The sequence below is a fragment of the Tuber melanosporum genome, assembly GCF_000151645.1.
Source record: "Tuber melanosporum whole genome shotgun sequence assembly, scaffold_75, strain Mel28".
NCBI classification, from domain to species: domain Eukaryota; kingdom Fungi; phylum Ascomycota; class Pezizomycetes; order Pezizales; family Tuberaceae; genus Tuber; species Tuber melanosporum.
In genome coordinates, this window is record NW_003299123.1 from 421,803 (window position 1) to 442,010 (window position 20,208).

The 20,208-nt window shown below is 49.3% G+C and overlaps 7 protein-coding genes; 6 read left to right on the forward strand and 1 right to left on the reverse strand.

Moving 5' to 3' along the window:
* The first annotated feature begins 422 nt into the window (after window positions 1–422).
* GSTUM_00010813001 (uncharacterized protein) lies at window positions 423–1,498 on the forward strand. XM_002841531.2 has 1 exon: window positions 423–1,498. The coding sequence occupies exon 1, from the start codon at window positions 502–504 to the stop codon at window positions 1,204–1,206; it is 705 nt and encodes a 234-aa protein (XP_002841577.1). The 5' UTR covers window positions 423–501; the 3' UTR covers window positions 1,207–1,498.
* A 276-nt stretch (window positions 1,499–1,774) lies between these two features.
* GSTUM_00010814001 (uncharacterized protein) lies at window positions 1,775–3,680 on the forward strand. XM_002841532.2 has 4 exons: window positions 1,775–2,440; window positions 2,510–2,595; window positions 2,654–2,747; window positions 2,835–3,680. The coding sequence occupies exons 1-4, from the start codon at window positions 1,900–1,902 to the stop codon at window positions 3,359–3,361; spliced, it is 1,248 nt and encodes a 415-aa protein (XP_002841578.1). The 5' UTR covers window positions 1,775–1,899; the 3' UTR covers window positions 3,362–3,680.
* A 3,068-nt stretch (window positions 3,681–6,748) lies between these two features.
* GSTUM_00010816001 (uncharacterized protein) lies at window positions 6,749–8,017 on the forward strand (the record flags this gene model as incomplete). XM_002841533.2 has 7 exons in its annotated part: window positions 6,749–6,791; window positions 6,889–6,915; window positions 6,981–7,069; window positions 7,172–7,342; window positions 7,505–7,662; window positions 7,711–7,727; window positions 7,894–8,017. The coding sequence occupies 7 exons, from the start codon at window positions 6,749–6,751 to the stop codon at window positions 7,953–7,955; spliced, it is 567 nt and encodes a 188-aa protein (XP_002841579.1). The 3' UTR covers window positions 7,956–8,017.
* Window positions 8,018–8,026: 9 nt separating this feature from the next.
* On the forward strand, window positions 8,027–10,449 carry GSTUM_00010817001 (uncharacterized protein; the record flags this gene model as incomplete). XM_002841534.2 has 5 exons in its annotated part: window positions 8,027–8,119; window positions 8,186–8,207; window positions 8,269–8,983; window positions 9,038–9,906; window positions 9,956–10,449. 5 exons carry the CDS (start codon window positions 8,027–8,029, stop codon window positions 10,057–10,059), a joined length of 1,803 nt encoding a protein of 600 aa, XP_002841580.1. The 3' UTR covers window positions 10,060–10,449.
* Window positions 10,450–13,164: 2,715 nt separating this feature from the next.
* On the forward strand, window positions 13,165–13,828 carry GSTUM_00010819001 (uncharacterized protein). XM_002841535.2 has 4 exons: window positions 13,165–13,278; window positions 13,338–13,407; window positions 13,482–13,513; window positions 13,590–13,828. Exons 1-4 carry the CDS (start codon window positions 13,225–13,227, stop codon window positions 13,668–13,670), a joined length of 237 nt encoding a protein of 78 aa, XP_002841581.1. The 5' UTR covers window positions 13,165–13,224; the 3' UTR covers window positions 13,671–13,828.
* Window positions 13,829–14,694: 866 nt separating this feature from the next.
* On the forward strand, window positions 14,695–17,678 carry GSTUM_00010820001 (uncharacterized protein). XM_002841536.2 has 3 exons: window positions 14,695–15,202; window positions 15,445–16,903; window positions 16,955–17,678. The coding sequence occupies exons 1-3, from the start codon at window positions 14,985–14,987 to the stop codon at window positions 17,270–17,272; spliced, it is 1,995 nt and encodes a 664-aa protein (XP_002841582.1). The 5' UTR covers window positions 14,695–14,984; the 3' UTR covers window positions 17,273–17,678.
* A 222-nt stretch (window positions 17,679–17,900) lies between these two features.
* Window positions 17,901–18,600, reverse strand: GSTUM_00010822001 (uncharacterized protein). XM_002841537.2 has 3 exons: window positions 18,421–18,600; window positions 18,285–18,353; window positions 17,901–18,231 (listed from the first exon to the last, which is right to left on the reverse strand). Exons 1-3 carry the CDS (start codon window positions 18,514–18,516, stop codon window positions 18,040–18,042), a joined length of 357 nt encoding a protein of 118 aa, XP_002841583.1. The 5' UTR covers window positions 18,517–18,600; the 3' UTR covers window positions 17,901–18,039.
* Window positions 18,601–20,208: the final 1,608 nt, after the last annotated feature.

The following is a 20,208-nucleotide window of genomic DNA, read 5'->3' on the forward strand; positions in this document are numbered from 1 at the left end:
TGTCCTTTACACACCCAATGGAGTTATCATAATATTATTATCATAATAATATTATTATGATACCTCACTCTTTTCCGCAGTGAAACCCCGATCATAACGAGTATAGGTCTTGGGGTGTGCTCATGCTATTGGTTGGCATTTCGAAAAATTTGCCAACACTCCTGCCCAAGGAAATAAATATCTCCAGGAAAAGACATCCACAAAACTCCATCAGAGAATAACCTACTATTAACACCTCATTTCTAGCCAAGGGCTCAGTACTTTCTAACAGAAAGGGGATACAAAGATCTTCTTTATGAGCAAATTATTAAACTAGACAAGTCCCAAGAGTGAATTTTACGAGTGATACTCCATGACATCGACTTTTTAACGTTGCACGAGCAAGAATTCTGATTGGTTCCCCCCTCCACAACCCACCAAACAACACTTTCCCCACCAAAAGCCCAAACCATCACCAACCCAAAAATCACCAGCAATTGCCATCCCCCCAGCCAGAAAAAAATGTTACCGACACTCCGCCTTCTCGCCCAAGTCGGAACCCAGCGCCTCGCGCCCTTCTCCACAACCGGAATAGCAGGAATCCTCACACACCCGAACCCCCGACCAGCCCTCATCGCAGTCTACAACCACACCATATCCCTCCTCTCCCGACTACCGCAACACTCTGTCTACCGCCAGTCGACGGAGAACTTCACAAAGCACCGCCTGGCAATCGTCGAGTCGGTCAAGCCAGAGGGGTGGGAAGGGTACCAAGCCGCCCTCAAGTCCGAACGGGAAGCCAACGGTATCCGGGGAAAAAAGGACACGGAGTTCGAATTGAAGGTGGTCGGAAAGCAGTTCTCCGTAATGGCGAACAGGGTCACTACGGATAGTCCAGTCATACAAGCCTTCTTGGATAAAGAGGTGGGCCGCTGGGGGCTCGACCCTGCAGTCGATACCTCTGCCGCGTATGTTGGGGATGATGTTCCGGTTGAGCAGAAGGGCTCTTCAAGTGAGGTCCCGCTGCTGCCTGAGGAGCCGCCGTTGCACGCCGAGCAGGTTGCTGAGTTGGAGGAGAAGATTGGTGCCGGGCTTATTGAGGAAGTTCTTGAGCAGGGGTGGAATGAGCTGAACCTTATAAAGGAGATGGAAGAGGCGAAGGTTTGGGAGTCGTTGGAGGTTCAACCGGAGGAGGGTCAGTGGGTTGGGTTCGAGCGGACACCATAATGGGAGGGAATTTTGGAGGGGATTCTGGTTCTTGTCGCGTGTAACTAAACATTGACGCCACAGTTCTTGATGCTTTCACGATTGAGCGGCATCATTCATTCGCTCTTAATTCCCTGTTTATTTAGAGGAGTTTGCTCTGTTGGTTCGTATTGGGGCAGGATGGTTTGGCGATATCACGATGAGTGAACAGGGGCCTGTCGATGTCAAATAGTTCTCGTGGTTGGTCAGGCTCTTTACAGCTCGAATTCCTAACTTTTGGTGCTTTCACAAGATCGGCTTGACCCACATTTGGTCAAATAGACATCTCGATTACTAGTATATTCATCGATAGGCTATTTTCTAAACTATGATATGATACATCACACAGCGCATGGAAGCTGTCCCCTAGGATAGCACTGCGATTAAAATTCGGGGATTTAGCCCTAACCCAGGCAACCAAACAAATGCCAAGCCACCCAACACTGGGGCCAAAACCAACGCTATGATACCCAACTTGCCTGCACGATATCATGCTCCTGGTATCACGTCAACCGCTCAAGCTTCCCTTTCCCACGACTACCTCAGCAAACTGAACCCGAACAAACACAACTACCACCCCATTCTCCTCTCCCTCCCCCACACAGCCAAAACTAACCAACAGCCGTCATCGCGTTCGCGAAGGAAGATTTTTCGACTTAGACTGCAGCCAGACGAATGGTGGAGTTTGATACTCTCCTTAGAGTCCCAGTCTCGCGCCCCGATACCGCAATGTCATCCTCGTCTACCACTGCTGACACAGATCCCCTCTCCCTCCTCCGTCTCTCAATCTCCCAATCCTCCCCGCCGTCACTCTCCCACACCCCTAACCCCCCGCCACAGGGGGTCTCTTTGGCCTCCGCGTCATACCTGATCTTCCATTCCGCCGCATTCCCCCTGTGGACAAAAACGCGCTTTCACAAGTCCAGTGGGGAATCCGTCGACCTGCGCTCTATCTATTTTGCCTGGCTTCATCGCGAGGATACGATTCCAGACTACATTACCAAAGCGCAGAATTTGGGTGATGGGGTAGTTACCAATCTTGCGTTCTTGGAGAGGTTAGAGTTGGTCACTTGGCTCGAGGGCGGGCAGGAAGAGTCGGATTTTATTAAGCCTTTGGCGTCAGCCGTTGCTTCCGCTTCAGCTAGTGCTGACGCTCATGCTACCAGTGCCGTGTCGGGCGGTGGGGTAGTGGGTGCGGCGGCGATGGGAGCGCAAGGTGCGCAGAGCACGCTTGGGGGGAATGCGAAGATTGGCGGGTCGTCAGCGTTAGCTGGGAAGGTTAGAGTCACGGATCCGAGATTGCTGGAGATTTACAGCCATGAGAGAGTGTTATCTAACCGGAATACGTTCCTTCGCGGAGTCAAACCTACCGTAATGCCCCCTGCTAACTCCTTACAACAAAACTGTCGCGAGCTAACAAACAATACAGGATTTCTCCCACGTCCGAAAACAAGCCGAAGACTTCATAACCCGGCTCCGCAACCAAAAACCTAGCGGCAACAATCCTCCTCCCTCAACACCAGGTCCCCACCATCCCCATCCCCACCACCTCTCTCAGCAAAAGTCCCTTCCCCACCGCTCCGGCCACCCCGCCGGCGGTGGCACCTCAGCAACCTCGACCCCCAGCAAATCGCCCAGCAAATCCCGCTCCCGTGATCCCATAATCCTTCTGTCCCCCTCCGCCTCTTCCCTCCTAACAATGGCGAACATAAAAGCCTTTCTAGAAAATGGCTCCTTCATCCCCTCCTCCCAACTGCCGGGACCCCACGAGACAATCCACCAAATCTCCCGGCTGATTCCAGCAATCCACCCCACCGCCCCCGTGCGCTTCCTAGTCGTGGACAGCATCGAGAAATTCAAGCCGGACTACTGGGACCGCGTGGTTGGGGTGTTTACAACCGGGCAGGCGTGGCAATTTAGGGATTACAAATGGAATAATCCCGTGGAGCTGTTCAGACAGGTGAGGGGGTTTTATGTCGGATGGGATGGGGAGGCGGTGCCGGACCAGGTGAGGGGGTGGGGTGCTGGCGTGAAGTGTTTGAGCATTGAGCGGAATAGGAGATTCAGGGATCGCGAGGTTTGCGAGTCGATTTGGGATGGTATTGAGACGGGGATGAAGGTGAAGTTTGGGAGATGAGAGTGTTTGAGACTGTGGGATGGGGGGGCACGGGGGAGTAAGGAGCGTACAGTCTCATAGTAGTGATAACAGTAGTTCTGGAGATATGGGCGTGATTGTTGTTCCGCCAGATACTAGCAGTAGTGGATTCACACCCTCCCACCTCCTACCAACTAGTAACCTTTCTTTCCTTTCACTTTTTTTATCATTAAATTTTTACTCTTGTCACTAGTAGTTTCTTCCTCACTCTTCTTGTTTTTTGTTCCCCTCTTTTTCCCTCTCCCTCCATTCCATCACTTCTCGTCTCGTCTGGTCACAAATACCGGTAGCCCAAAAAGGTATTCCTGGGGTCAAAGGTGTTTGTTTGCATTAGACCATTCTTCATCCTTTTTTGGAAAGCAGTGCGTGCTGCAAATTGTGAGATTGTAACATTAACTTGATTTAGATACGGCATCATACCTACCTACTCGAGTAGGTAGGGGCTTTGGAGTGGGTCCACAATATGGCGCCTTAATATCGAGAGCATGGGTGAGGCGACACGGTGGAGTCACGTAGTATCACTCGTTCTCCTATTATTATTTTTTCTCTCGCGCTATCAAAAGTATTATTATATCGTACTCTCAATTTGATGATGGAAAGTATGAGTATGTTCCGGCCGTCCGCTGGACTGACCACGGTACTCGTGGCATAAGGATTTGGGAAATGACAAGAGTCGTGTTGGTGTATATTGACATTCACTGAGTGTTATGAGTAGGGCAGGGCAGTCTCAGGCACGTGTACTGTACGTGTATTGATACAGTACTGTACAGTATGGGTTGGAGAGAAGGAACCCTCTCTTTTTCTTGTCAATACCGTTCCGCATATCTTTCTCCTGTTCGGCCTTCGAGTTCTAGCTAGCTTCTTGCATGTGATCTCCGACGCGCACTTTATTGCGGTGCTGGTACCGCACTGGTACTGCGGTCTTGGAGGCTGAGCTGGTGCTGTGCTGTACAGTGTACAGTACCTTGCAGTACTCGAGCACAGTATGGGGTTGGGGGACCGCACTGTGATATACCGGTAAGCATATAGATTTAAGTTATATGGGGCTTATAGGCGTCGCTACCCGTTTACCGTAGTACCCGTATGTTACTGGAAAGCTCTCACCCGCTCTATGAACGATAGATGAATGAATGATGGACGGGTACTGGTACGAGTAGGGGAGGTTGAGCACTTTCCGCACTCCAAACAGACCGCACCAATCTTACAATAGGGAAAAGGAAGCAGGCCTCTCACGACATCTCCGATAGAATAACCGTGGGACTAGTATATACAATAGGATATCATACCGGTGCCATACCGTATTGTACTTCAACCCCACCCACAAAATCCCAGTACCATAAGCACTTCCCACACACACATCCACACACACAAGAACCCAGCGCCCAACCACCGAACACAAATCCCGGCTCAAGTTACCCGCACGAGTTTGTCGGACCTTCATCGCGGTACCGGTAGCCCGGTCTAAGTTGGTTTCTACGTATGACCGTTCAATCATGATATATACTTGCCATCCCCTCCCTATTCCAAAGACATACGATATGTGCACGGGATTTGGTCATGCGTGTAGGTATGGGGGGGGGTATGCGGGTGCTGTTCTCGGTTTGCAAATATCATAATATTGTTGCGACTGACCCGGGAGATGCCTCGGGTGAGCCGGGGAAAAAGGAGATAAATTTAAGTTATGTAGGATATCTTGGACGCTCGTACATGTTCGTCACCTCGGGAGTGGTTCCGATACTGCGGAAGTTGTGATGGCAAGAAGATTTTTGGTTTTTTTTGCCTGATATCCTTCGGGTGTTCGGTTTGGGGGGATTGGAACAACTTTTCTTCCCTCGGGCTCGCGCAGGTTTATTAAGCTTTTCGCGGATGGTGGTGGGTGCCGGACCGGTTATTAGGGCACTACGAGTATTATGGGCTAAAAACGTTGGGATGGTTTATTCCGTAAATAGCTTTATGCTGTCCTAACATCGATGCATCCTCATAGTCTATCACCGAGAATAGGAATGATCCAATCTGACCCTGAAAGCTCTCGTAATCATTACGATTACAGCTAAGGCATGCGTGCCTGGTCGTCTTGGGGAGGGGTTTTTTTCTTTCTTTTTCTTTAAACTTCGGAAATCAGAAAACGTGGGTTCGCCGAAGGCTCCTGGGATAATCTATTATGAACTCTTGCGATCTACCAGTGATCCGGCATTTTCGATGCCCAGAGGTGTCTGGCTGTTAAGGTGACCGACTTGAGAGAGAAAAGGCATCAAGAGGGAAGTAGTGGGGCCTAGGCTTAGATATATGTATATAAATTTATGTACGGTACTTTAATTGTTGGGGTTTTGGAGACCCTTGTGGAAGGGGAGGAAAAGTCAAATTTCTTTAAATTTGGTCCTGTCGCCCGCAGAATTGGTAAGACTCTTTGGGTAAATTTTTGTTAGTCGAAGCCTACGAGTACTATACTGTACTCGTATCGTACTGTACTATACTCGCGGATTTTATAAGTATCCAAAAGCGCGGATCCTTGGCGTCAGGGTGTCCGGATATCTTTTAAATTGGCAAAAGATACTGCTTGATCTGGACACAATGCGGCAATAGCGGCCCGCGATATATCCAGCGCACGGAGGGGGTTTTCTTCTTCTTCCAACCTTCCCTCTTCCCTCAAAGGTCCCTGTGGTGTATCGTCGTCGGTGGCGTAGATTTTTACCCACCTGTATCGACGGACAAAGGCAGGTGGCCCACCGACGCCTTAAACTGCCCCTTTCAGAACTATGTGTACGGTAATAGGACATCGAATCGGGCCTCTGAGACTCTGAGACTCGAGCACAACATCACTAGAGCCCTATCGAATTTGTGCAATTCGAGCAAAGTCCGCAGCAGTGAATTATTAACAGGCCATGAAGGGCCTGCCCTCGAGAACAGTACCCGCAAGTGGTGGTGCAGTGCAGGGCGGTGTTCCGCACACCGCTGGCAGCCAGTTTAGGAAGAGCGTGGAAGAAACAGTTGGGGAGCGTAAATTTTTTTTCTGTTGTGCGTGTGGCCTCCTGCTTGCGGGGTGTTCAACTGGCGGGGAAGGCAGGAGGGAGGATGCAGGGGAAGGGGAAACGGGAAAAAAAGGAGGGGCCACAGAATGGTACTTGTATCATATTCATTGGCATGGTATTTTACGAGTACTCGTGGGGATGCGTGTTCTCGAGTACCGCACTGTTGCTGGTGGCACAGTGCAACGGAAAAGTGGGGGAAAAAAAAAAGGAAAGAAAATGGTCTTTGTACGAGTATTCCACTGTGGCCCAATTGGGATTCTAATGGAAAGATGTCTGATTCCGATCTGGTGGCGATAGTAGATGGGCTCATACGGCATTGGGGATAATAGACAAGTTCGCAATGAAAGGAAAGAGCGAGGAAGAATGTCCCTTTAGTGAGGGGGGTGCTTTCTTTGACAATTCTTTGACAATTCCCTTACAAGAGTTCCCTTTCATTCTTTCCCAAGTGTTGTCAATGTAGTCGTCTCGCCAAGTGTTAAGGGACTGATCGCGCTCTATGGTACTTGGGTGAGTACTCTACGAATACTGTACAGGTACTGTGCTATACTTGTGGGTGTCTAACTATTCCAAAGAGCAGGGAAGAATAAAGTGGCAGTTACTGTCTGGCAGGCTGGTTGACATCCTCTTGGCAGGGATTTTGGTGGAAATTTTTTTCTTCTCGGTAATCTAGTATCGACTTTCCGAACTCGAGTTACCCTTACAAAAAGCGGCGGACCCTGCCTCTTGTGTATCACCTTTTCCTTCTCTGACCTTCGTTCTATAGTTCTCTCCTCTTCTACACCACTTGTGTGTGTGTGGCCCCCTCGGTTCTTTCCCACATTTTCACTTTTACCTCCCAGAGGCAATCTACTCACTTCCCTCTTCCCTCTTCCCTACTCATATTCGCCCAAGGATTCAGCAGGTTAGACGGAGAGTCCCCGCGGACAATTTGATAGTCCTTCCCTCGATCTAAGCAGCACAAACAATCGGCCAGCGTCATCACCAGCCAGCGGTGCATGCACAGCGCTAAGAGACCGGCTGGGTTGTGTTGCGAAGGGATCTCGTAGGGAATTTCTCTTGGTACCCACCGAACAATTGAGAACGAGACTCAGATAAGGTCTCATCACGGCGAATCTTGACTCGCAAGAGGAGGAATCGTCAATTGTTTTGGGAGTTAGATCTGAGCATCTGGAGATCCGATCCGAGTAAATTGGGGAAACGGAGTCAACGAAGAGCCTCTGGCCTTTGCCTCGTCGTCATTGTTTGCCAGATTGTGTTTGCGGAATTAGAAAGGGAGCTTTGAGGGTAAATTTTTGTTTCCAGGGTTGATTGCATTGCGGGTACTTACTCGCCCCATTTCCTTTCGGTCACTATTTTTTTTTTCCGTTACCTTTCCCTTCAAACCCTGGGGTCGCTTCTTTGGCACCCTACTCTCTTCACTTCAATTCTTCCCTGCTTCTTCGCGAGAATCCTTCTTAACTGCTCGTTTCCTCTAACCCTCGCCAGGCCTAGGATATTTTTCTCTTCTTCCCCTCGAACCCTCGTCACTTTATTTGTGCTGCAGATAGTGTCAATCGCGGGATAGTTTCTCATTTGAATCTATCCGTCATAGATACAGTTCAGAGTCTTATTCAGCATCATGGTTCACATAGCTCCTAAGCTCGTGGCGGAGCACAAGAAGAATGGGAGGCCTACATTCTCTTTCGAATACTTTGTTCCAAAGACAGCTCAGGTTAGTGTCTTTTGTGACGCAATGTTGCCCACCACTGGCGGTTTACTGACACTTTTGCCTCCGTAGGGTGTTCAAAATCTTTATGACCGTATGTTAATTCAATCGTGGCGCATGGCGCGGCAATGAAAGGGTCGCTAATCAGTTAACAGGCATGGACCGTATGAACCAGCTTGGGCCTCAATTCATCGACATTACCTGGAATGCTGGTGGTCGTCTTTCTAATTTGACTTGTGAAATGGTCAATGTCGCACAATCGGTCTACGGAATCGAGACATGCATGCATCTTACCTGTACAGGAATGCCCAAATCCAAGGTTGACAATGCCCTGAAGGAAGCTTATAAAGCCGGGTGCACGAACATTCTTGCCCTTCGCGGAGATCCTCCTAGAGAAAACGAGAAGTGGGAGGCTGACCCTCACGGCTTCCGCTACGCTAAGGATCTCGTAAAGTACATTAAATCAAATTATGGAAACCACTTTGACATTCATGTCGCCGGTTACCCGGAGGGATGCGACGATGGCACCGACCCAGAATTGCTTCTTGAGCACTTGAAGGAGAAGGTGGATGCTGGTGCCTCTAGCATTATCACTCAGATGTTCTACGACGTCGACATCTTTTTGGACTGGGTTAGAAAGTGTAGGGATATCGGTATTACTGTACCTATTATTCCCGGTATCATGCCTATCCACACATATGCTGCGTTCATGAGGAGAGCTACTTGGACAAAGTGCCACATCCCCGAGAAGTGGCTGTACCTGCTAGAGCCTGTTAAGAATGATGACGTCGCTGTGAGGGATATCGGGAGGGATTTGATGGTCGAGTTGTGCCAGAAGATCATTGACGCAGGGATCCTACACCTTCACTTGTGAGTTTACCTTAACGCAGTCAATGAATTCGCACTTACGGAAATAAATCCTAGTTATACTATGAATCTGGCAACCGCCACCCGCATGTGTCTTGAGGGGCTTGGGCTCATTCCCTCACTTCAAGAGCGCACCAAGGCTCTTCCCTTCCGCCCATCTCTGGGTCTTAACCGAAAGGAAGAGAATGTCCGCCCTATCTTCTGGAAGAACCGTCACATGTCCTATGTTCAACGCACCCAGGAGTGGGATGAGTTCCCTAATGGCCGCTGGGGTGATTCCCGGTCACCGGCTTTCGGGGAGCTGGATGCATACGGTATTGGTCTGCGGGGCAGCAATGAAGCAAACATCAAGATCTATGGATATCCAAAGACAATTCGGGACCTTGGCGAGCTCATCAAGCAGTACCTCACAGGAAACCTTCCGTCATTGCCTTGGTCTGAGGGATACATCAACTCAGAGGCCGATACGATTAGGGATGAGCTTTTGAAGCTGAACGAGCGTGGTTTCTTGACCATCAACTCCCAGCCTGCTGTTAACGGTGTGAAATCTACCCATCCTGTCTATGGCTGGGGTCCCAAAAATGGATATGTGTACCAAAAGTCCTACCTTGAGCTTCTAGTATCCCCTGAGCATCTCGCCGAGCTTATCACTCGTATCGAGAGGGATCCAGATTTGTCGTACCACGCTGTCGATAAGAATGGAACCCTCAAGACCAATTCCAGCGAGGGCCCCAACGCCGTTACTTGGGGTGTATACCCCGGCAAGGAGATCATCCAACCAACCATTGTCGAGACGATCAGTTTCCTCGCTTGGAAAGACGAAGCCTTCAGACTTGGTGACGATTGGGCCAAGTGTTACGAGGCAGACAGTGCAAGCAGGCACTTGATCCAGGAGGTCATGGATACTTGGTTCTTGTTGAACATCGGTAAGTTTCTCATTCATTTTTTAGGAGCTTCAGGCTAACATGAGCAAAGTTGACAACGATTTCTACCGGAGCGAGAAAATTTACAGGCTCTTTGACGGCATGGAGGTTCCCAACATGGATGAGAGCCTCATCGATGGCCTAACCTCAGCTTAATAGCCTTTCCTTGTTTACCTTTTTCATCTTCCATATCCCCCTCTCTAAGGGGGAAAAAATATCGGAGTTTTAGAAGTGACTAGCGGAGCTGAGGTTTAGATTTTTAACTAAAAATTATCCTTTCCCTATCTTTCCCTTTCCCGTCTCTTTGTTTTGCTTGTTGGAGGGGGGACACGTACTATGGAGGACAAACTTCAACATGTTTGGCCGGTGGTGCATGGGAATGGGTTTCGGAGGCGTTTTGTGTGATTTTCAAGCGGATTGGGCGTAGGTGGATGTTGTTTCAACACGTATGTAGGGTTGGGTTTGATTTTTCAGTCTCTGTGTCCGGCCCGCTTGCTCCTTCGTCTGTTTGTAACGGGATAATGTTACTGGGAGGTTATATCTGGGCGTATTCCCGCAGAAGCTTGCGCTTGATATCCTTGTTATATATTGTGCACCCGGGACGCCCTGTGAATGTCAGCTTGTCGGTTTAGGCCAGAAAACATTAGGGATAGTGAAGTGATAGGCGACTAACCGTTGTTTAGTAATTTATTATCCTAACGGTTGGCCGCTTTCTTGTGAGTGATCTTTTGTGAGAATCGCTTTGGCTTGTATTGTAGTCATCTGGCGAGTCGCAAGTACTGTACTCGTCGTGCTCTCAGCGAAGATAGGCACAGTGTCTTATGTTAGAGAGCGGATCGGCTGCTCTTGACTATTCTTAATTAACTAGAGGAGCTTCGTATGACTTGATCTGGCCATTCTCAAGTCCTTAGTACCGAAAGCAGCGAGGTAAGTACTGAGGTATCATGGTATGATATCATAGCAGAATACGAGATGGGGGGTGCTGTAGGATGTTTATGGTATTGGCGTTGTTGGGCCCCTGACCCCCCTGAAATACCGGTTGGTAAAAAGTGTGGAGTACGACAACTCAGTGCCCAAGATTTGAAATGGTATTGGTGCTGCTGCTGGAAGGGTTTTTTGCAACATGGTCGTAAGTGCGCTCCGAGGTCGGGTCGTTAGCCTCGTAGAAAGAAATACGTGATGGGTCTACAAAAGCTCTGCTAGTTGGGGAAAGAGCAAGAGAATTGGTAGAGGGGAGATTTTATTGTCGTGTACCGGTAGCTGGGACCTCCAGTGTAATATCATGTACGATGGCAAGAAGTTTTCTGGCCTGTCTATGGACCAATGTAATGCATATGTTCCCAGAGAAAAAAGTATCTGCTCCTCCTCACTTTTTGCAGCATATCCGCGCTGCGTAAGCCTCCAACTCGTTTCCTTCGAACTACCGGTGTGGCGAGGGCATTTTGGTTCGCTGGGGTTTTCCGGTATTTTTGTAGTGCTTGTCCTATTGCTTCCATCGACTAGTTTAATGAGAGGGCCACGGCCTCGTCCCATACACCTGGTCACCGCGTGGGCTCCGCGCCATCCCCTAGGAGAAAGCAAGAAGGCCCTTCCGCACTGGCGCTCGCCCAGCCGGTGGTCTCTAATACCCTCTATAACTGCAACATCGGGCTCAATTCTTACTGAAATTCCGCCAAGCCGAGTGAGTCTCTGTGCTCCTTAGTTTCGAAACAAAATCATTTCCCAATGCCAAACTCCCCCCTACCCTGTACTGCACCGGCAGTCCGTTTCCAACACCATAAACAGATTCATACCCCTGGAATCTGGAAAACTCTCTCTACTCGAGTACTCTAGTACGCGCTGACGCCACACCCCAATGCTGGGTAATTACCCTTCCTCGTCAGTCGTGATTGGCAAGGGTAACCGTACCGTAATACAGGTCCTATGGGAGCAGCTTGAAGTGCAAGAAATCGGACAAGGGGAAAATGTAAAGAGCCATTTTGGGACTTCTGCTGCTGGTGTCCCAGGGGGGTATGCAGCGTTGCTTGCGACGGGTGATGGGTATCATAGGCGACATGGTCATGTCACTGACGGAGCATCTCGATATGATAACCCTGTCGGCGGAGGGGGCAATAGGGGTGTCAATTCGGAGGGCGGAGTGTCAAGGGGAGGGTGAGGGCTATAATGTCCTTTTCTTCCCGTGGTATCATACTAGAGAATCTTCTGGTGTGGGTACAATGCCCATATTAGCATTGATAGAAAGAGTGAACTTTACACTAGAAACAATTAACATCCCCTTGAATAGCACTTGTTGGGATCAGATGGAACCCTTTTCAGAAAGGATAGCGAAAGAGTACACTTTTCTAATACTGTTGGCGTTTCTCTTATCTTTAGCCGACTAAACTTGGATACCCACTCATGATATCCGTCGGATGGGTGTCAGTTGGTTCCGGGTGACACCCGTCACCTGCCGGCGCCTTGAGTGACATCTTGCGGGGAGCAAAACTGAGGGTGTGATGCGTGGAGCTTGTACTGTGCTGTATAGCGCAGGGGGGGTGAGCTGGAGAGCTGGAGGTGAGGGGAACTTTTGGGAGGCCTTAAATTCCGCATTGGCATGGCAACGCAGGGGTAAAGCAGGCGATCTTCTAAAAATTTGAGTTTCGGAGCTACAGGAACGACAAGTATAAGCTGCAAGTACTATAGCGCAATCTTGTGGGGATTGCTGCCTGTTCTGGCTCACTTGGTGGCTTTCTTGTAGGAGGTCCCCTGCACTAAGGCTTGATCTTGTCTACCGATACTGTACGTGTATAGTACGGGTTTTACTTCACAGAGGTGAGGGGGCCGGTTAATGTTGCTGGACGAAATGTGGCCCGCACTACTATCTGCTCGTAGAATCTGCCAGAAATGGGTGTTTAGAGTAGTGTTTTGGCATATTTGTGATGGAGGGCTGGTGGAAACGGGAGCTGAGAAAGTGCGGTATGATACTCTGCTTGTGCATGCAATTGCCTCCACCTTTTTGAAAGAGGTTGAACAAAAGCAAGTCCCTTAACTCACAAAGGAGGAGTCATCGCTGGTTCTGCACTTTCATTATTTCCTGATGGGGGTGCCCTGCCTGGGTGCGGAAACCTGATTGTACTGTACTAGTACATCAACAGTAAATGGCCTTCATCTGGATAACGAAAAACCACGCCTTGTCACCTGACCTACGTACCTCCCTAAAGTACTTAAGATCAACGCGTACCCCGCACTCTGGACTCTTTTTCCTCTTCCTCAATCCTCCTGCCCACGCACTCAACCCTACCAAATCACAATTTACAAAATCTAAGCTCCAAACCAGAAAAAATGTCTTCCAACAACCAAGGATACTCCTACAAGTCCTCTGGGACCAATAGCGAGGTTTTCCTTCCCGCTTTCCTTTGGGGTTGTTTACGAGTAAACTCACCGAATGCTGATAGGGTAATCACTACTGTGCTCGCGACTATGGTAGCGGAGCTGCAAATTCTAACGCGTATCACTACTCCAATAGTAAGTCGTTATGATGCACCTCTGGTTTTATTGTTGTTGGGGATCAATACATTGACTTGAAGCTTCACCGGCAGGTGACGGGAGCTACTATTATAGTAATGCCAATGTGAGTCTTTTTATTTTTATTTTTAAAGGGTATCATGTTATCATACCAAAGGTCGGGATATTAATGCCGGGTGCAGGGCTCCACGTACCATAGCAGCTCGAGTGGTAATAGCACCTATACGGCTCCTTCCGGCGGCAGTGGCTCTGGGAAGAAGTAGGCACGGCTTGTCATGTCTTGGAATGCCTGTAGGATGATGGTGATGATGATGGGTGTTGGTATCACTGTTTTTCTTACTCAAGTGGCAGTTCTTTAGTGTTTTCGGTGGATAAGCTAGGGGAGATCAATTGAAATGAAGTCTTATTTTCCCCAGTTAAATTTGAGCTAAACTCTCGCCCCGTCGATCATTGACAAGCTCTAGCATTTTATGGGCTGAACAGGAGGTGAGGGGATGAACGCTGTGATAAGTAGACGACCGGCATACCCTTGGTTTGATATCACTTGGGCAACAACAGGCCACCTGAGCCAGCGAACGGCAATTAATCGTTATCGGTAGCACAATTTGTATCGTAGAAGGTGGTATTGGGGCTGTCGTGGTACGAGTACAGTACCTTCGGGCTGGGTGGGTTCTGAGTGGCGGTTACAGGCGCTACAGTATGTGCGTCGTACATGGTCTTTCCTGATCCTTTCGACCCACGAGCCGAGGGAGATCTTTTTCATGGGGTTGATTCAGGCGGTGCTCTGGGGCTTTTCGAACTTTGCGTGAAAAATATATCATACCGGTATGAATAGAGCGGCTAGGTGACTTGGAGCTCAATGTCACCTTACGAGTACAGTACTTCAAAGTTGATAAATATCCCCCTGGTTCAATCATATATTCGCAACTGACTACGGGACAACCACCGAACCTCAAGGCATTTGGTATGCAGGCTAAGCTAATGGGTACGGTAAGGGAGATGAAGCATTTTCTGATTTGCCCGTTCGGTGAACGATGAATATGACACAGCACATCACTGCGCCAGTACTGTACCGGTACTGTACTCGTACCGGTATTTGAGGTGTTGCACCAAAATAGAAATGCTTAAGTGGCAGCTGGCAGCATGGGAGGCGGCAGTTTATTTTGTGTGGCTGATTATGTAAACCATGCCACAGTGCTGGGTTTGGGGAGAAGAAAGGAGTGTGGAGAGGAAGAAAAAGAGAGCCTCCCCTGCAACTCTCTCTATTCGCGAGAATAGCTAGGGAAACGCTCTTCCTAGCGGGTTCACCTATCATTATACCACCACCACCACCGGTACTCACCCATCCCGCCCCTGAAAAAGGGAGCAGCCTCGATAGCTTTCACTCTTCACACTTCCTTCTTCCATTTCCCCTTAACCCGCCTTCCTGTTCACCCTTACATTAGAAACACGAACCCATACGCCATTCCGTTCATCCTCGCCATCCCTTTCTTCACCCACTTTCTTTGGCCCTGAGCTCCCTTCGCCGTTCGCCCCCCAGAGGGCTCCCCCCCATACCACATCGTCCATCGTCCACGATGCGCTTTTCAACATTTATTCCATTACTATTCGCTGCTCTTGCGGCCCCGCTAGTGGTCGGAGAGCCTATCCAGACCGCTCGGACTGCTAGTGTTGCTACTGTAGCACCTGCTTCGGCTGCTACTTTGCCGGCGAAGGTTGAATCGGAAGTCAAAGCTCCTGATATCATCGAGTTGACAACGGGGAACTTCTGGACAACTATCGGGAAGAGTTACTGGTGAGCTATTTTTGTTTCTCTGTTGGGAAGGAAGTTCTTTTTTTGTCTTTCTTCCTGTTTATTTGCACTTTCAATCGCTCTACAACCATTGGCCGTGCATGCTCCCCACACATGGGTGGGGAGGGTTACGATCTATTTGGGTCATCTTCGTTCCCCCCCCCTTCCTATTTCCTGGCCCTGCTGTAGTAACTTCGGCAGCGGTTTGTCGTGAGGCTGACTTTGGATTTGTTATCGTTTTCAAGGTTTGTGAAGGGATACTCGCCGACGTGTCCACACTGTATTAAGGCCGCCCCTATATGGAAGCAATTGCACGACAAGTACGCGACCCAGGTGGTAGATTCAGGGACTCCCCCTTCGCCTAATTCGAACCCTGGATCCCCGTCTTCTAGTCCAACCTTCACGGAGAAATATGACTTTCACTTTGCCAATATTAATTGCGTTTCCTACGGTGATATCTGTGCCGATAAGAAGGTTGGAATTGAGATGTTCCCTAGCTTTATCCTCTTCAAGGATGGAAAGGCTATCGAGCAGTACCCGATAGAAGCGGACCGCACTGTGGAGGATATGTCTAAATTCGTCGATAAGTACATTGTGGAAATCGCTGCCAAGTCAAATCGCAATCTTGCTCTTCCGAAAACCATTTACGATGAATCGAAGAACCCTGAGGGTAAGAGTGTCGCATTGGCTGCGGATGATTTCTTGAAAGAGGTTATCGGGACCGGTGATGGATGGTTTATCAAGTTTTATGCTCCTTGGTGCCAGCATTGCCAGGCATTGGCTTCAACATGGGCCGAGCTTGGCCGTGAGATGAAGAACCAGCTTAACATTGGAGAGATCAATTGCGAGAACGATAGACGTCTTTGCAAAGAGCTCAAGATTCGCGGATATCCGACCATTATTTATTTCCAGCACGGTGAAAGGATTGAGTATAATGGTCTTCGTGGTCTCGGAGATCTTGTCTCGTTTGCCAAGAAAGCTGTCGATTCAAGCATTAAGGAAATTGAGTTCACCGACTTTGAGGAGATGGAGAAGGGTGGTATGGAGGTTGCTTTCTTGTTCTTCTACGATTCTGCCACCACCACCGAAGACTTCAAGGCTATGGAGAGGCTTCCCTTGACCCTTATTGGCCATGCTCCTCTCTTGAAGACTAAGAGTGAGCTTCTCGCTAGACGTTTCAGAATAACCACGTGGCCCAGGCTTATAGTTGTTCGTGACGGCCATCCGAGCTATTTCCCGGGTATCTCCCCGGGTGCCATTCGTGATTTTGGCCGTGTCACCGGATGGGCGCGCACTGTTTGGCTTCCCATCCTCCCCGAGCTCTCTGCATCCAACTCGCATGAAGTTATGAATGGGAAGACTGTTGTTCTCGGTATATTATCTAGGGATAGGCCCAAGGACTTTGCCGCTGCGAAGAAGGAGCTTAAGGCGGCTGCCCTAGAGTTTATGGATCAGCGCCAGCTTCAGGAGAAGAACGAGAAGCAGGAGTTGAGAGACAAAAAGCAACTTCGAATCGAAGAGGCTGAAGACAGAAATGACCAAAGGGCTCTCAGAGCCGCGAAGAACATGAAGATTAACTTGGAGAAGAAGAAGGAAGTTGGCTTTGCCTGGGTTGATGGCGTCTTCTGGGAGCGCTGGGTCAGGACTACGTATGGCATTAACGTTGGGGAGATGGGCGAGAGAATTATTGTTAACGAAGAAGATGTCAGTTCTCGCTACCCTTCCCAATCAATTCATTGAGCTGATATATTGTAGACCAAACAATATTGGGATACCACGCTCGAGGGCACTGCCATTGTCCCCTCGCGCTCGACTATCCTCGATACCCTCAAGGCTGTCATTGCCGAGCATCCTCGCATCAGAAGCAAGAGTACTACGAACAGGTTCGAGACTGCATACTACCAGATCAGGGCTAAGGTTTCCAACCATCCTTTGGTCTCGTGGTTCCTCCTTGCCTCTGTCGTTATCGCGCTAGCCGTTTGGGGTCGTGGACGGATGAAGAGGCGGGGCACTGGTGGGTTCTTTAGGCTTGAGTCTACCAAGGAGGAAGGTGTTGGTGGAAAGGTTGATTAATTGAGTAGTGTGGCGTAGTGTCGGTGTGCCGGGAGGGAAATAGGATGGGGGTGGAGTAACATCTAAATGTGCATGGGTTTTTTGTTTTCTTGTCTCTTATTCATCTTTTTTGTGTATCTTGCGAATTCACCTTTGTTTCTATTTCTACTGATGGCAATCTTGGTTTTTTTTTCACCCCCTATTTCGTTTCCTTAGACTTGGATCGGAAAATGAAGGGTTCGGCATTGGTCTTAGGGCTGGGGGGCTAAAGTAAAGCTCTCATGCAGGTAGTATCGATTGTTTCATGGGATTCGGCTATCGCTGATGTGTGGGGATAGGTGGATTGGTAGGGGCCTAGGGCGTTGGAATGGGAAGAAGAATGGAAGGAGTGGGGGAATAGCAGGGCAATATAATTTTCACTCTCCTATAAGGCAGCCGATGGCGTAGCGAGAGCTACGGCCACACGGAACGGCAACAACGGAAACCTCTTTCGCAAGTAACGATTCGTTTACTCGATAGCCCCCTTGAGGACTGCCTAGAGATGCTTGCAGAAGGAAACCTTAGATTTGGATTGTTCAAGGAGGGACGCTTCGCATCACCCGTACGTCTTGGTAGATCAACAACTACGTTAATTGATGGATCAATCAAATCAGTAACAAGAAGAAACCCCTCGCAGCTCTGTTAAATTCTTAAGCGCAACCGCTCCCTCACTCATACACAAACTCCCGCTCAACCCTCCATCCATCCTGTAGTCGGTAGCAGCTGTGCTCCCTACTTCCTTCCCTCTATCAGCGCCAAAGTGATGAGAGATAGGGTTTGTTCACGCCCAGCTTCTCTTTAATCGCCCCCAACAGCGCGGAGTTCTCTGGATTCAATGGCACTCCCTGAACCATATGCTCCGAGCAGTTAAGATAGCGCGCGTCGGCTTCCTGGTGCGTCATACCCTTGACGAGTGTCCAGGCATCGAATTTCATTTTGCTCTGTTGCAACAATTTAGTACCACGTGAGGGGGGGTAATTGGGGGGGGATAAACCTCGGGGTCGAGGAGCGGCCTAGAACCTGTGACGTCGCCCACCCTAGTTTGCTTGTAAAGGCTATACGCCTTTCCTGTCATAAATCTCGACTGTACTATGTGCGTTGGGGCGAATGGGAGAAAGAAGTTATCATACTAGCAACTTCACGCCAGGGTCATCATACCCGGCTAGATTTCCAACACTCTCGGCGGCAGTGTAGAAGGCGGAGGTAGGGTTGTACCTGCTGGTCATTTGAAGGTTTGTACCGGTATATTGTTTTATGGTTTAGGATGAGATGGGATGGATGGTTTGGATTGATAGGGTAGGGTGGGTAGGTGGGGTTTGGGGAATTAAGTACTCGCTGAGGAGAGGGGAGTATCTATATAGTCTAGACGCGGGCGGGGTAGGCACTGTCTACCCGTACTCGCGTATGAGTAAGTGGCTGCACAAGTAAGCACATTGGAAAGTTGGAGTGGTTAATTGGGGAGGTTGGTGTTATTAAGCCTTGGGAGCAGGGATTTGCGGGTGGGTGGCGTCGTACTCGAGTATTACGGGTTGGGAAAAGCGTTGAGGTGCTGGGGGACTTGGTCGAGGCTTGCTACAGTGCTGGTGGAGAGGGGCACAGAACTGGTGGGGGGGGGGCACAGTGCTGGCGGAGAGAGGCACAGTGCTGGTTGGAGAGGGGGGGGCACAATGCTGTTGGAGAGGGGCACAGCGCTCGGAGTGGATTGGTGTTTGTGAACACGACTGCTATTGCATACCGCCGAATTTTGGGCTTGCCGGTGGTAGAGCTTTGCTACGAGTAGAGAACACGGATTAGGGACATATATTACAGTTGTTCACAAAGGTCCACCCCATTAGACTACCGGTACTTAGGTATCATACTCGTACGGAATTTGTTGTTTGGTAGAGAAAGCTTGGCACGAAAATTTTCGCATGCTTGTATTCGTATGATAATTCTCTGACGTTCGCAGGAACGACCGGGTCCGAATACTGGTATCTTACCCGAGTGCGGCCGGTACACTCCTGTCCGCAAAGTTTCCGCGGAAAGTGAGGTACTGTACCGGTACTGTACGGGTATGATACTACGAGTAGACTACCGTATACCGCATCGCACCGAACAACACGCAATGCGGTTCAGTATTCCCTACTTTTAAGGGGGGGGGGGGCGAAAAACAAGGCAAAGAAGAAAAGAAAAAAGAGCTGCTCAGTCCCACTGAGATACATACAGAAGCAGAGAAATACCAGACCTTGCCGGAGCAAGGCAAGTCCAGCGACATAACAGTACTCGTGCCTCCGAGCCAAGAATTGGCACCTCTTTTGGAATGGCCCCGCCCGACCCATAAAAAGTATAGCGTTCGAGCTGCTGGAAAGACTGAGCCAGAGGCGCAAGGTAGTCTATCCGGTGAGAGTGATCGCATCACACGTTTAACAGCACAGCGACTCTTACAAGGAATTGGACGCTTTCCTTTCTTGGCCATGTAGGAGCTACATTGGGGGCTCAATGGTGCAATATAGTTTTATCGGGAGTAGTAGGGAAATGTGGCAGCAGGTAACCTAGTCTATCGTAATACTTAGTAGGATAGTTTAGTCTGATGGCCAAAACATTGTGCCGCCAAGGTCTGTGATGTTTAGATTATTTCTCTACTCGTACTCGTAGTCTACTCAAGTACATGGCGGTTGTGTGCGCGCTCCTTTACTCGTACAGCAGCTTCAACGCTATACCCCCTACAGATCCATGAGGGCTATTCCAAAAGAGGTGCCAATTCTTGGCTCGGAGGCACGAATACTTGTACTGTACCGCAAACTTCGATCATTATGGTTTTTATGGCGCAGTATTTGTACAGTTCCAGTACAGTGCTGTGGTAGTGTCTTGGCCGCAAGGAAAAGGAAAGGATTAGGATGATGCTTGTGTACTAGTACAAGGCGGTTGATCGGGGTATG